This window comes from Palaemon carinicauda, chromosome 3 (genome assembly GCF_036898095.1).
Source record: "Palaemon carinicauda isolate YSFRI2023 chromosome 3, ASM3689809v2, whole genome shotgun sequence".
In the NCBI taxonomy this organism is placed as follows: domain Eukaryota; kingdom Metazoa; phylum Arthropoda; class Malacostraca; order Decapoda; family Palaemonidae; genus Palaemon; species Palaemon carinicauda.
The window spans coordinates 44609348-44624370 of record NC_090727.1 but is presented as its reverse complement, the minus strand read 5'-3'; the positions used below and the strand labels follow the sequence as shown (position 1 = coordinate 44624370).

General features: G+C 51.1%; 1 protein-coding gene across 1 annotated transcript in view; it reads right to left on the bottom strand.

Moving 5' to 3' along the window:
• Positions 1-14548, bottom strand: part of LOC137637198 (uncharacterized) — a 57213-nt gene extending 42665 nt beyond the window's left edge. The window contains exons 1-2 of the mRNA XM_068369463.1: positions 14411-14548; positions 13824-13986 (exon numbers count right to left, since the gene is read on the bottom strand). Coding sequence (XP_068225564.1) covers positions 13824-13986; positions 14411-14436 — 189 coding nt within the window. The 5' untranslated portion in view covers positions 14437-14548. The remainder of the gene's footprint in view (positions 1-13823; positions 13987-14410) is intronic.
• Positions 14549-15023: the final 475 nt, after the last annotated feature.

The following is a 15023-nucleotide window of genomic DNA, read 5'->3' as shown; positions in this document are numbered from 1 at the left end:
ACCAGTCCAGTAGAAACGCGTCTATGTGGATCGCCTCTGGATCTGGGACTGGTAAGCAATAGATTGGGAGCCTTTTGGTCAACGAGGTGGCAAATAGGTCTATGGTGGGTTGACCCCAAGTCGCCCAAAGACTCTTGCACACGTCCTTGTGGAGGGTCCATTCCGTGGGTATCACCTGACCCCTCCGACTGAGACAGTCTGCCAAGACGTTCAAGTCCCCCTGGATGAATCTTGTCAACAGGGAGATGCCTCAATTTTTTTACCATATGAGGAGGTCCCTTGCGATCACGTACAGCGTGTGGGAGTGAGTGCCTCCTTGCTTGGATATGTACGCCAAAGCTGTGGTGTTGTCTGAATTGACCTCTACCACTTTGTTTCGAAGAATGCTCTCGAAATTCATCAAGGCCAAGTGGACTGCTAATAGCTCCTTGCCGTTGATGTGCATGCTCTTCTGAACTGAGGTCCACAGACCCGAGCATTCCCGACCGTCCAGGGTCGCACCCCAACCCAAATCCGACGCGTCTGAGAACAACACGTGGTTTGGGTTCTTGACTGCTAGGGGCAGGCCCTCTCTCAGACTGATATTGCTGTCCCACCAGTTCAGGCATGCTTTTACTGGTTCGGAGACCGGGATTGATACCGTCTCTAAAGTCTTGCCCTTGTTCCAGTGAGAGGCTAGATGGAACTGGAGAGGCCGAAGGTGCAGTCTCCCTAGCGAGACAAACTGCTCCAGGGATGAGAGAGTCCCTACGAGACTCATCCAACTCCTTACTGAACAACGTTCTCTTTTCAGCATTAGTTGGACTTTGAGCAGGGCTTGTTCTATTCGGGTGGCAGACGGAAAAGCCCGAAAAACTAGACTGCGAATCTCCATCCCCAAATATAGAATAGTCTGGGATGGGATCAGTTGGGACTTTTCTAAGTTGACCAAAAGTCCTAACTCCTTGGCCAGACCCAACGTCCAATGTAGATCCTGCAGACAGCGATGACTGGACGATGCTCTGAGAAGCCAGTCGTCCAAGTACAGGGAGGCTCGGATTCCCGATAGATGAAGGAATTTTGCCACATTCCTCATGAGCCTCGTAAACACGAGAGGAGCAGGACTGAGGCCGAAGCACAGTGCTCGAAACTGGTACACCACATTCCTGTAAACAAACCTCAGAAACGGTTGGTAATCCGTGTGTAGAGGAATGTGGAAGTACGCATCTCGCAGGTCGAGAGAGGCCATCCAGTCTCCCTCTCTGACCGCTGCTAAGACGGACATCATGGTCTCCATCGTAAATTTTGTTTTCGTAACAAAAACGTTGAGCGCACTGACGTCTAGCACTGGCCTCCAACCTCCTGTATGCTTTGGGACTAGGAAGAGACGGTTGTAAAACCCCGGTGATTGAAGGTCCGAGACTTTCACCACCGCTCCCTTCTCTAGCAACAGACACACTTCTTGATGTAGGGCTTGTCTCTTTGACTCCTCTCGATACCTGGGAGAGAGGTCTATGGGAGTTGTTACTAGAGGAGGGTTGCGTACAAACGGTATTTTGTACCCCTCTTTGAGCAACAGAACAGACTTTTGGTCTGCACCCCTCTTCTCCCAGGCCTGCCAGAAGCTGTTCAATCTGGCCCCTACCGCTGTCTGAGGCCGTGGGCAGTCAGACTCTGCCACGGGAGGACTTGGCTCCTCTCTTCTTACCTCTCTTTCCCTCGGCACGAGAGCCTCCCCTGCTGGGAGCTCTGCCACGAAAGGGCGGGATAAATCTAGACGCAGGAGTCTCGATTCTGGATCTCACAACAAAAGATGCAGAAGGAGCTCCCTTGCGAGCAGAGGATGCCATCAGGTCATGTGTGTCCTTCTGCACAAGCGAAGCAGCTATGTCCTTAATCAGCTGTTGTGGAAACAAGGCAGCCGATAAGGGAGCAAAGAGCAGTTCCGATCTCTGACAGGGAGTAACTCCTGCTGATAGGAAAGAGCAAAGGGTTTCTCTCTTCTTCAAGACTCCCGACGTAAAGGTGGAGGCGAGCTCATTGGAGCCATCGCGGATGGCTTTGTCCATACAGGACATGATAAGTAAGGATACATCTTGGTCAGCAGACGAGATCTTCCTACTTAATGCTCCTAAAGACCAATCAAGAAAGTTAAAAACTTCAAAGGCCCTGTATACGCCTTTAAGTAGATGGTCAAGGTCCGAGGAGGACCAACAAATCTTCGAGTGTCTCATGGCCAGGCGACGGGGAGAGTCTACGAGGCTTGAGAAGTCACCCTGGGCAGAGGCAGGGACTCCCAAGCCGAGAACTTCTCCCGTGTCATACCAGACGCTCGATCTAGAAGCAAGCTTAAAAGGTGGGAAGGCAAAGGCCGTCTTCCCCAAACTCCTCCTGGTATCCAACCAGTCGCCTAGAAGACGTAAAGCCCTCTTAGAAGAGCGAGAAAGCACTAGCTTAGTAAAGGCAGGCTTGGTAGCAGCTAAGCCTAGAGCAAACTCAGACGGAGGCGAACGAGGAGCAACAGCAACAAAATGATCTGGAAAAAGATCCTTGAAAATCATCATTATCTTCCTAAAATCCATCGAGGGTTGAACAGCCTTAGGTTCTTCTACATCTGACAAAACGTCCAAAGGATTATCATTAGGATGAGGGTCAGCAACGTCCTCATCTGAAGGAACCTCGTCCGACAACTGATGAGTCTCAAGCAAGGGAGAGACCTGCCTTGGTGGCAATGCTTGACAAGCAGAGTCCACACGCACAGGAGCATCAGTAGCAGTCCAGGACGCTACGTCATGTAACTGCTTAACGGACTGACTAGCAACAACAACAGGAGCGGGAGGACGTTCGACGTCAACTCGAGCCTGCCTTGACTGCCTAGATTGAGCAGGTAAAACAACTCTTGACTGCGGTGCTTGATGCTCAACGTCAAAACAAGTCAACTTAGCTGGTTGGCGAACGTCCTGAACGTCAACACGAGCATGCGGCAGCGGCTGAAAGTCAACACGGGACTGCATCAAGTGAGGCTCTACGTCACGTGACTGACGTGACTTTGTAACGTCAACGTCAACAGGACGAGCAAAGGCTTGTTTGGGCGGCTGACGGCCAGTATCTCGATCAGCTAAACGGCGAGGATCATCGTGAACCTGCTCAGCAGTATACTCCTCCATAAGAGAGGCCAGCTTATTCTGCATATCTTGCAGTACAACCCATTTAGGATCAACGGGAGTGGGTGCGGTTCGAGACGAGGGTAACGTCTGTGACTGCAAAACATTGCCTACACTAAGACTCTCGGAGCCTGTGTTACGCTTCTGTTTAGGCGGCGAGCAGTCTTCCGATGACTGCACAGGGTCAGAGCTGTCCCAATGGCTACAACCAGGACGCTGGACCTGTCCTGAAGGGACTGACTTCCGCTTTAAGGGTCTCGAAACCTTGCTCCACGGTTTCTTACACAAGAAGCCTTTGGATGACGAGGAGAAAATCGCCTCGCTCGTCTTATGGTAGGGGCGGTCTTGACGAGACACGCCCGAAACCATAGAGGGAACGTCTGTTCGTTGGTTAAAGCCTCTCGTACCCATAAGTCCTACGAAATTACTTCTCCCTGGTGCATGGGAGCTTGCAAGAGGTCTCGGACTAGGAGAACGACAGGCACGAACAGACGAACCCTCGGTCGCAACACTGATAACACTTTGCGCACTAATCACTTTATCCCCACGATTTTCTAATGTGGCACTCTGACACTTTAACTCTTTTACATCCGCCATGAGTTGATTACGGTCCGTAGCTAAAGATTCAACTCTCTCGCCCAAAGCTTGAATGGCACGTAACATATCCCGCATTGATGGTTCATGAGTGCTAGTAGAAGGTTCAGGCACAACTACTACTGGGGAAGGATTAGGTTCAGGGGCATAGGAGGAGGAAAATTCTAATGATCTAGAGGAACTTCTCCTCACCCTATCTCTCTCTAGCTTACGAGAATACTTATCAAACTCTAGCCAGTCGAATTCCGAAAGTACCACGCACTCATCACACCGATCTCCTAATTGACAGGTTTTACCCCGACAATTAGAACACACAGTATGTGGGTCGAGAGAGGCCTTTGGAAGACGTTTGTTACAATCCCTAGCATTACATTTACGAAATTTAGGAATTGGAGAAGGGTCAGCCATTTTGAAAAGTCAAAGAAAGTCCAAAAAACAATCCAAAGTCATCAATAATTAAATCTATCCAAAAAAGAGTTCAAGAGTTTAAATTGAAGATAAAAACACCTGCACTGCGAAAGCTCAAAACCAAAAAGAAGTACTTCACCAAGACTGACGAAAAACTCCAGGTTAACAGCGAGTAATGGAATCAACTTGTCGACAAGACCGACAGAGAAGAACTGGAGCTGTTTACATGTATATGCGGTATCTGGCCGATAGTTGGCGCTGGTGGGCACACCCGCAACCTTCATAGCGATCGCTCGCGAGTTTTTGTGTTTTTCTGTCGAGCCGCCGGAGACGTCAGCTATTATATATTCACCGGCTAAGTTTAATATTTAAAAAAGCCTTTCCAAATTCATAATGCTTCTTAGAAAAGTTTTTATCACTTTTAGTGTTGAAAAGCAGCGTTCTGCCTCTGATGTAGTCATGGGAATTGTCAAGAGCACCGAAACAAATTAATAAAATAGAATAGCTGGAAGAATGATAATATAACTCTAGCCCAACACAGAGTAAAAAGGAAAAGAAAACAAATAACGACTTTCGCTCTCAGCCTCACGTGCTCCTTCCTGTGCAAATGGTCACAACAGCCAAACATCTTGTTGCTGAAACTGTGAAGTCCACAGTTTGATACATACAAAGATTTTTTTATTATTTTTATAAACTGAATGGTGATTATTAACATTAAATTTAAGGATTATATATTGTATAAGTATAAAGAAAGAAATAAAGAAAAATCATTATATTGAATCTTATCAATAATATCAAGTGAAAACAGGGGGTGCTGAAGTTCCACAGTGCCTATACACGAGCCGCCACTGGTGCTGGGTAAACGCAGCATGCTGAGCCAACTTAGAACGCACGCTCACCCTGGGGGCATGTGTCCTAAGCTGAAGCTCAGGCAAGAACCAATCTCCAGAACCTCAAATGGGTGAGGAATCTTGGAGGATGTTTCCTCTAGCGGCATAAGACTGACTGGAAGGGACTCCCCTCCAGGGGCCCAGGGAGTGCCGAGGATAACTCCTGCGGAGGCAGATGTGTTCTTCCACTGTACCTCTAACGTTAAGACCTCCAAGAGCCGTTCATTAGTGGGGGAACTTGAAAGCCCCAAGGAAGGTCAAAGATGATGCAGAGTGTCAAAAGAGCTAGACTCCCTTCGAGGGGATGCCGCTACCATTTCGATAGGGGAAACAACAGTGTCTTCCTGACAAGAAGGTTGTCACGAGGTTAAATGACAATCGCTCTTGTCCAATCGTCATCTGGAGGAACTTGAACAGGAAGCGGAAGGTGGGAGAGTCATAGCCGCAAGAAAAAGAAGTCAAGATTTCTTTGACTTTGAGATGAACCGTAAGGTGAAGAACCCCTTTCAGATTTCTTCTTGCTATGTCTATTGTACTGCTCCCACTGGAAACATGACCACTCCCAACAATCGCACAAAGAGCAAAGCCGGTGCGGATCCGTCTCCTTGACCGACATAAAGGTACGGCAAGAGTGGCCTGTCGTGCCGGGACAAACACGCAAGATTGCAGATTATTATTATTATTATTACTATTACTTGCTAAGCTAAAACCCTTGTTGGAAAAGCAGGATGCTATAAGCCCAGGGGCTCCAACAGGGAAAACAGCCAAGTGAGGAAATGAAACAAGGATAAATATGATAAATTCAGAGATAATTTGTATTTTTCCTAACCATACAAACCTTAGCTATTTACATAGGGAATTACTTTCGGCGTAGCTGAAATGACGAGCCATTAGATTTTTAACGAGGGTTAACTACCCCCGCGCTAGTTAGCAGGGGGTAGGGAAGGGGTAGCTTGCTACCCCTCCCCCCCCCCACACACTGGTGAGTTGTCTCACTTCACTTAGAGGTAGGACTTGACTTGGGGGACAGGGCTGGCTGGCAAATATGAGTAAATAGCTAAGGTTTGTATGGTTAGGAAAAATACAAATTATCTCCGAATTTGTCATTTGTTCCGTAACCGAAATACAAACCACGCTATTTACATAGGGTGGCTTACCCCTTAGGAAGGGCGGAAAGTCCCCAGCCTTACTGGCTTTGGCTTTACCTGGGGACCCGAAATCCGAGTGAGCAGCACTCGAGAATGGGGGTCCCTGCACCTCGCACGTTCATTGCTTGCGACGAATGTGCGGCCTACATAAGCTTGTGTGTGGAGGAAGTTGTGACTCGTCCTAGGAAGTTGACCTGGAATTCTTTAGATGGAAATCTAGGCTAGGACGTTCCCAATACCACCTCGTCAGGGTATGGGGGACGCAAACAGTATTACAGCTAGTACTAGGAGCACAAGGGAGCATGGTTTACCTGCAGAGGTTGAGGTCACCTATGCAGAGACCAGGATGCTGCTTTCCCCAAGAGAAGGGAGAATGAAGAAAGAAGTAAGGGCCAGACATACTCTTTCAATCACGCAGACTAAAACCGGGTAACAATGCCCCCAACCTTCTGCTACCAGCTGTTGTGCAGCCACCACAGGGCCAACAGAGAAGGTATCGAGGCTCCTGTGAGTCACGTCCTGCAGGTAGTGAGCTGTGAAGGTCGTTTGACGCTTCCAGACCCCAGCTTGTAAGACCTGCGTCACAGAGAAATTTCTCTTGAAGGCCAGGGACGTAGAGATGCCCCTGATATCGTGCGCTCTAGGGCGACGTGACGGAGGAGGGTCAGGATTCAAGGCGTGCTGAATAACCTTACGAATCCAGGCCGAGATGGTGTTCTTGGTGACCCTCCTCTTCATGCTTCCTGTGCTCACGAATAACGCTTGCACATGAGGACGGACTGCAGCTGTTCTTTTCAAGTAGCACCTCAGATTCCTCACTGGGCAAAGTAACAGATGGTCTGGGTCACTTGTTACAGAACGAAGACTCGTTACCCCGAAGGAGTCGAACCTAGGGTCCGACACCCCAGGGTTCTGAGTCTTGGCAACAAACTCAGGGACAAACCTGAACGTTACCTCCCCCCATCCCCTTGAATGGGCGACGTCGTAAGAAAGACCATGAAGTTCACTGACTCGCTTGGCCGAGGCCAAAGCGAGTAGGAAAGCCGTCTTCCAAGACAGGTGGCGTTCAGAGGCCTGGCGTAATGGTTCAAACGGAGCTCTCTTCAGAGCCCTGGGGACCTGAACCACATTCCAAGGAGGAGGTCTTACTTCTGACTGAGGGCAGGTAAGCTCATAGCTGCATATGAGTAGGGAAAGTTCTAACGAAGAGGAAATGTCCACTCCTTTCAGCCTAAATGCCAGGCTTAAGGCTGAGCGATAGCCTTTCACCGCCGGAACCGAAAGGCGCATTTCCTCCCGTGAATACACGAGGAACTCCGCTATTGCTGGAATAGTGGCATCAAGTGGAGAGATACCCCTTCCATGACACCAACCACAGAAGACTTTCCACTTCGCCTGGTAGACTCTGATAGAGGACATGCGCAGGTGGCGAGACATCCTGTCTGCAACCTGTTGCGAAAATCCTCTCTCCGTGAGGAGACGCTAGATAGTCTCCAGGCATGAAGCCAAAGCGACGCTACGGCTTTGTGGAAGATATTGCAGTGTGGTTGTCTGAGTAGCTCGTGTCGTGGGGGGAGTTCCCTCGGAAGCTCCGTCAGGAGCTGCAGAAGGTCCGGGAAACATTCCGCGTGATGCCATAGCGGAGCTACTAGAGTCATGGAGAGATTGACCGATAGTCTGGTCTTGTTGAGCACCCTTCTCATCAGACAGAATGGTGGGAAGGCGTAAACGTCGATGTTGTCCCACCTCTGCAGAAAAGCATCTTGCCAGAGCCTTGGGGTCCGGGACTGGAGAGCAGTACAGGGGCAGCTTGAAATTCAAGGCTGTCGCGAACAGATCTACTGTCGGGGAACCCCACAAAGTCAGGACTTTGTTGGCTATCTGAGGATCCAAAGACCACTCGGTACTCACTATCTGCGTCGCTCTGCTCAGAATGTCGGCGAGCACATTCCTCTTGCCAGGAATGAAGCGAGCCGAAAGTGTTATCGAGTGGATTTCGGACCATCTCAGAATCTCTACTGCAAGATGGGATAGCTGTTGAGAAAAGGTACCTCCCTGCTTGTTGATGTAAGCCACTACCGTGGTGTTGTCGCTCATCACCACTACGGAGTGGCCCGCCAGGGTCCGTTGGAACTGTTGAAGGGCCAGGAAAACGGCCTTCATTTCTAGCAGGTTGATGTGGAGGTACTTTTCTGATTCTGACCAGAGGCCTGAGATCCTTTGGTTCAGAATGTGGGCCCCCCACCCTTCTTTTGACGCGTCCGAAAACAGAGTCAAATCCGGGGGGAGGACGAGAAGATCCACTCCCTTTCGAAGGTTCACGTCGTTCAGCCACCACCGAAGGTCCGTCAGTTCCGTGGATCCTATAGGAACCAGAAAGTCCGGAGAATCAGAGCCTTGATTCCACCGGGACTTTAACCGCCATTGCAGGGATCTTATCCTGAGGCGGCCGTTCGGGACTAGACGTGCCAAGGAGGATAGGTGGCCTAGTAGACGTAACCAGGATTGGGCTGAAAGCTCTTCCCGCCTCAGGAAAGGTTCTGCGACCCTCCTCAGCCTTGCTATCCTGTTGTCTGATGGAAAGGCTTTGTGGAGATCGGTGTCTAATATCATGTCTAGATATACCAGTCGTTGCGTTGGAAGCAGAGAGGACTTCTCGAGATTTACCATGATCCCCAGATCTTGGCAAACCTCCAAAAGCCTGTCCCGGTGTCGAAGAAGGGTCGACTCCGAGTCTGCTAGGATCAGCCAGTCGTCCAGATAACGGAGGAGACGTATGCCGTTCCTGTGCGCCCAAGACTAAATCAGTGTGAACACTCTGGTGAACACCTGAGGTGCTGTGGAGAGACCGAAACACAGCACCTTGAACTGGTAGGTCTTGCTGTCTAGGCTGAATCTCAAGTACTTCCTGGAAGACGGATGGATTGGGATCTGGAAGTACGCGTCCTTCAGATCCAGTGTGCACATGAAGTCTTGCGGTCTCACTGCAAGTCTGACCGTGTCCGCTGTCTCCATGCTGAACGAAGTTTGTTTGTTTGACAAACTTGTTCAGGGCTGAGAGATCGATGACAGGTCTCCAGCCTCCAGACGCCTTCTTTACAAGAAAGAGTCAACTGAAGAAGCCTGGGGAGCCGTCGTCGACCTCCTGGAGAGCATCCTTCTTGAGCATGGTCTCGACTTCTGCCCAAAGGGCTAACCCCTTTGCCGATCCCGTGGCATAGGAGTTCAGCGACACTGGATTCGCTGTCAGGGGAGGTGGAGATGTCGTGAATGGGACGCGATGACCTTGGCCGATCACAGAGACCGTCCAAAAATCGGCCCCAAGTTGCTGCCACCTGTGCACGCAACTTTTTAGGCATCCCCCCACAGGTGGACACGCGGGGGGTTTGCCGATCCTAGCGCTTGCGGCCACGGCCGCTGCCCCTAGGATTCTTTCCTCCCCTAGAGGACTTGACGTGCCTTCTGTCCTTGGTTTGAAAGGGCTGCAGCTTAGACACCCCTTTCTTAGCTGCCGGAGCCTGCTTCGGTGTCTTGCGAGGCTGCTGTTCCTGTTGAGGCGCTGGAGGCTTGTAGGGCCGAGATGTAAGGGCCCTCTGGAGGAGAGAATCCTGATTCGATCTCCTCAACCTCTCAGCTGTTTGTTCTATCTCCTTGGGCTCAAGCAGATCTCTCCCAGTAATGGAGGAGTGCCTGAGCCTGCAGACATCCACGGCGGGAACCTTCGGATGGAACCTCTCGGTCACTGCGTCGCGACGCTTGAGGATCGAGTTAGCCCACAGGTTAGTAACCTGGTGAGCGAGGAACTCGATTGAACGCGTGCCCGAGAGGAGGAAGGTCTCCAAGGCCTTCTTATTGCTCTCCTTGGACAGATCCTCAGAGCGCAATAGGATGCCCAGAGATCCCAGCCAAACGTTCAGCCATGAAGTTGCCTGCATGGCACGCTTCGTGACCTTCTCTAGGCTCAGGATCTCCGACGCCGAGAAAGTCACCTGCCGAGCGGAGAGCTTCTCGAGAGGAGTTCCCCTGGTCAGCTCTTCCACAGAATGGTGAAGTGGAAGAGCCATACTGGACTCCCCCATGATCTCAAAGTACCTCCTCTGATGTACTCGAGGAGGCGGGAGGAGTTTGTGCCCGGCAGAAGAACGACCGGAGGAGGCGAGCTCGGAGAGCTGGGCTTCGACCCTGTCCCTGGCCCCTTTCACCCCTTTGGACCAAGGCAAAGCTGCGCTGAACTTAGGGGGTTTCTGGGTGCCGTAGACTTGGTCTAGTACCGTGTCCTTGCCCTCAGGAGGGGCAGTCTCTGGGTCCTTAAACTTGTTGAGTTGCCTCATCAAGCTTAGGACCTGCCAGAAAGCGTGTTCTGACTTGAACTGGTCTCCTCCTTGCGGACTGGCAGCTAAGTCTCCGGTCCCCAAAGGCTCATCTTGGGGAGACACGTGGACGTCCTCCCGGGCTCTGGTTGGCTCTGGACGGATCCTGGATGACGATTTAGGAATCGTCTTGGAGTCCTTGGGCTCCCTCCCAGGAGGAATACAGGACTCCAGCAAAGAGGTCTGGAAGGGAGCTTCCTCGCGAGAAGTTTCTCTCCTAAGAGGAGGGGTTCCTCCCATTGGTGCCGTGGGGGACAACCCTGCCTCGCTGGACTCTCCTGAGGACGGAAAACCTCGTCCACGGGAGAAGGAGCCTTCCTGACCGACCTCTTGGGAGCCAACTTCTCCCGAGGAGAAGTCACCATGAAGTCCACTCCTCTCCTTCTCTTCAGCGGGGATGAATCTGCCGTTGGTTTAAGTCCCAAATCAACGAGGGCAGGCTTCACAGCCTGAACCACTGCGTTCATTATGTGACGGAACCAAAGCTGACGGGTAACTGACGCCGTGTCAGTTATCCCTGCTGGAGGGAAGGGGATCTTCTGACCCTTCGGAGTGGACGCCACGGGGCCTGCCTGAAAAGAAGAAGAAAAAGAATGTTGCATGGACCTCTCCGTAGATTCTTCCTGGTCCTGATCCTGGTAGGTAATCCTACGCTTGCGCGGTGGCGATCCAGAGGCCGATCTGGAAGTCCGCGTCCCTTTCAGTTGGCCGCGTTGATGATCCCTGCGAGAATGGGGATCGCGGCGGCGCTCGCGCGAAAAAGCATTCAAGGGATCGCGCGCGGGCGATTTCCGAAGCACGGGCGGATTGCCGCGTGTAGAAGAATGCACGTGGGCGAGATGGCGCGTGGGAGCGCAGGCGAATGGACGCGTTGGCGCGCACATGAAGGTGCGCGCGGTCGCGTAGGTGAAGGGGTGCGCTGAAAACTAGGCGACCGCTGGCAGCGCATAGGAGAATGACTATGTTCGGGCGAGAAAAGTCGCGAGCGACTTGGCGAGAGTTTGCCAGGCGGAGAGCGCTGGCGCGTTGGCGAGCGATGTCGCGTGTACTCCGGAGAACGACGGCGCGTACCACGAACAGGCAAACGACTGCGCACAGGCGATTTATCGCGCGGGCGAGTCGGAGACCTGGGGCGTTCAGTCTTAAGAGGGCGTTGGCGCATAGGCGACTGATCGCGTGGGCGCGCAGGTGATTGTTGACGCGTAGTAAGGTTACTGCGCACATCTGAAGAGATGGAGGGAGACGAACGCGCAGCCGAACGCTCGCGAACAGGAGCTCTAGATGAGCGCTCTGGAGAGCGTGTGCGCTGTTGCGCCGGAGCAGAAGGCCTTGCCTAAGTCCAGATCTGGCGATTGTGGACGCGGTGGTGATCGTTGGCGCACTGGGCGCGCATCAGGAACAGGCTGAGTAGTAGCGCGGCTGCGCACAGGAGAACGTAGGTGCGCCTTGCGCACATCAGGAACATGAGGGCGCTGTTTCACAGGAGACCTGCGAGAAGGAGAGCGCTGGCGAGCAGGTGATCGCTGCCGAGCAGGAGAGCGCTGGCGAGTTAAGTCCGAAGACTGTAACTCTGGAGAGCGCTTGTGCGCTACTGCACGCGAACGCACAGGTGGGCGCGCAGGGGAACCCTGACGCGCAAGGGACTTACCCACACCGTGAGTAGAGTCCCTTTTCCCCGAAGGGATCGGTGCCTGTTGGATAACAGGGTGAGAAGGCGCCCAAAGCGCATCTGCAGCCAGGAACGGAGAAGGCAGGTCGGAAGATCTGACAGGCGTAGGAGATCGCGAACGATCTGCGGAGAGGTCAAGGGACGCTACTGCGACGGTCTGCTTCTGACGGGGGGGGGGGGCTCCTCCTCAGGGGAAGGATCAGGAGAGGACGAACCAAAGAGGCGCCTCCTAACTTCCTTATAGGGAGAAGGAAGTCCTCTGCTGCGGAGAGGCCGACGGGCCTTACGGCGAATACGACCTCGAAGAAGGGCGTCCAAGTCATCAGTCCTCCGAAGAGGAGTCTCTGTCAGCGCGCTCCCCCTAGGGGGAGACCCGCCCGCAGGAGAGACCGTGGGACTCCCCTCCCCCCTCGAAGGATGTTCGGAGGGGGGCGGAGAGCCTTCAGCAACGTCCGCAACAGGCGCAGCATCAAGGGTTTGACCAGACCCGTCGGAAGGCTCTGCCAAGACAGTGTCGACAATATCCGAAGGGAATATCTCCGGTATTACCGGCGACTGTTTGACCGCAGCCCCCAACTGGATCAGGTCAAACAGGGCTTCCTTGGAGGGCGAGCCCTTAAGCCCCAAGGAAGCCCAAAGCTGGAACAAATCATCATTAGACACAGTTTGGTCATATTCATTAAAATCCAAAATATCCTCCCCCGGAGGAGAAGAGGGAGCTGCCACGCTAAGGGAGGCAACGCCCTCTCCCGCACCCCGAGGTCGGGAAACACCACTAGGGCCTGTGCTACCACTCGGCACTCTCTCACGAGAGACCGATCGAGTGGGAGCTTCGGAGGAGGTTCGGGCGGCGGAAGAGGAGTCCTTAGAGCCTTCCTTCTTCAAGGTTGCCCCTGAAGGAGAACGGTCTTTCTTGGACTTTTTCTTACGCCGACGGCCGAACTTCTCCCACTGGAAGGCAGACCACTCCCTACACTCACTGCAAGTATTCTCCCTCTCACACCGTTGACCTCGGCACTGCGGGCAAAGGGTGTGAGGATCGGTGTCCTCCGCTGATATGAAGGTCCCTCAAGGGCGGCCAGCGAGTCCAGGGCACTTGCGCATAGCGATGATAACGGTCGAGGCCAACTTCCAAAACACACAGAATCTAGAAAAAGCAAAAAACAAATTAAGGCTGTCAACAATGAGGACGAAGACAGAAACGTCTGTACATCGTCCGAGCCAAAAGTGAAGTGAGACAACTCACCAGTGTGTGGGGGGGGGGGAGGGGTAGCAAGCTACCCCTTCCCTACCCCTGCTAACTAGCGTGGGGGTAGTTAACCCTCGTTAAAAATCTAATTTCTCGTCATTTCAGCTACGCCGAAAGTAATACCCTATGTAAATAGCGTGGTTTGTATTTCGGTTACGGAACAATGGAAAATAAAGAAAATGAAAAATTTCAAAACAATATGACAGCAACGGTATATTATTTCCAAGCCAAATCCAAACCAACTCAGAGGAGTCTTTCTGTAATTATGGACGATTTCTCGCAAACGTTGAACCGATGACAAAGATATACTTCGTAAGAAAGTTTCCTTCAAAGTAAATATAAAATGACTCACCCTCTGCACAGTAACTTTCTCTAAAGGCGTAGCCAACGTATGAACCTTGCCGACGGCTTTTTCCAACTCTGGCAAACTGATACGTTTTAAAATGTCCCCCGTCTTTACTTGGGCGGCGCCTTCCCTGGTCGAGAAGCGGACGCTTCGAGGTGCTGCCCCCATTCTGGATATGAGATAAATAGAAAATGGAACAAGCATAAATGAGACTTGTATATTTTGACATTGAAATAAAGCTTTAATATCTAACTCCAACACATATGAATGCGCTCAACTGACAAACTACATAAGGTATAAGAAGCTGTTTTTAAGTCAATTTTTTAAACATTTTCAGTTGTAAAAGACAACAAATAGATGCGTTTCATATTGCAAATGTCATCTTGCATTGAATTATATAATGATGTTTTATGAAAGTGTTTCATTATGAACTATGGATAGGATTTCAGTTGGATTTGTGGTGGTATCTCTGAAGGTTGAACACCAACTCAGTTTTCAAATCCACAAGCTACCAATATTCGTATTTCCCGTCAAGTAACAGCCCCACGATGGTAACACGTCCTTTCAAAAACGCAAAAGAAACTGACAATCACCTCTTCTTCTTACTCAACTTCCCCATGTCATGAATGAGGTTGCTGTGCGCTCTCTCTCGTCCTCGTTCTCCTGTTCGTCGTCGCTCCTGGCCAGGTCCTCCTCGGGCAAATCCGCCAGGCCAGTGATGAAGAGACTGGCATCCTCTTCCTCCTTTTTCCTGCCAAGAAAATGGTAAAATTATAAGCTGTCAGGGCTATGGAGGCCATTCAACATAAGAAAAGAGTGGAGGGAAACCGGGGAGTCAAATCTAACATGTTAAGCAATGAGAAGGAAAAGAGGTAACTATTATCATTATTATTATTATTAGTTGAACTACAACACTAGATAGAAAAGCAGGATGCTATAAGCCCTATAAAGGCTCCAACAGGTAAAATTAGCCCCATGAGGAAAGGAAATAAGGAAATAGATAAATTACAAGAGAAATAATGAACCATTAAAATACCTTTAAGAACAGTAACAACATTCAAATAGAACTTTCATAAACTATAAAATGTTATTTTCATTAGTAAAATAAATTTTTGAATATACTTACCCGGTGATCATATAAGCTGTCAGCTCTGCTGCCCGACAGAAAAACCTAAGGACAAAATACGCCAGCAATCGCTATACAGG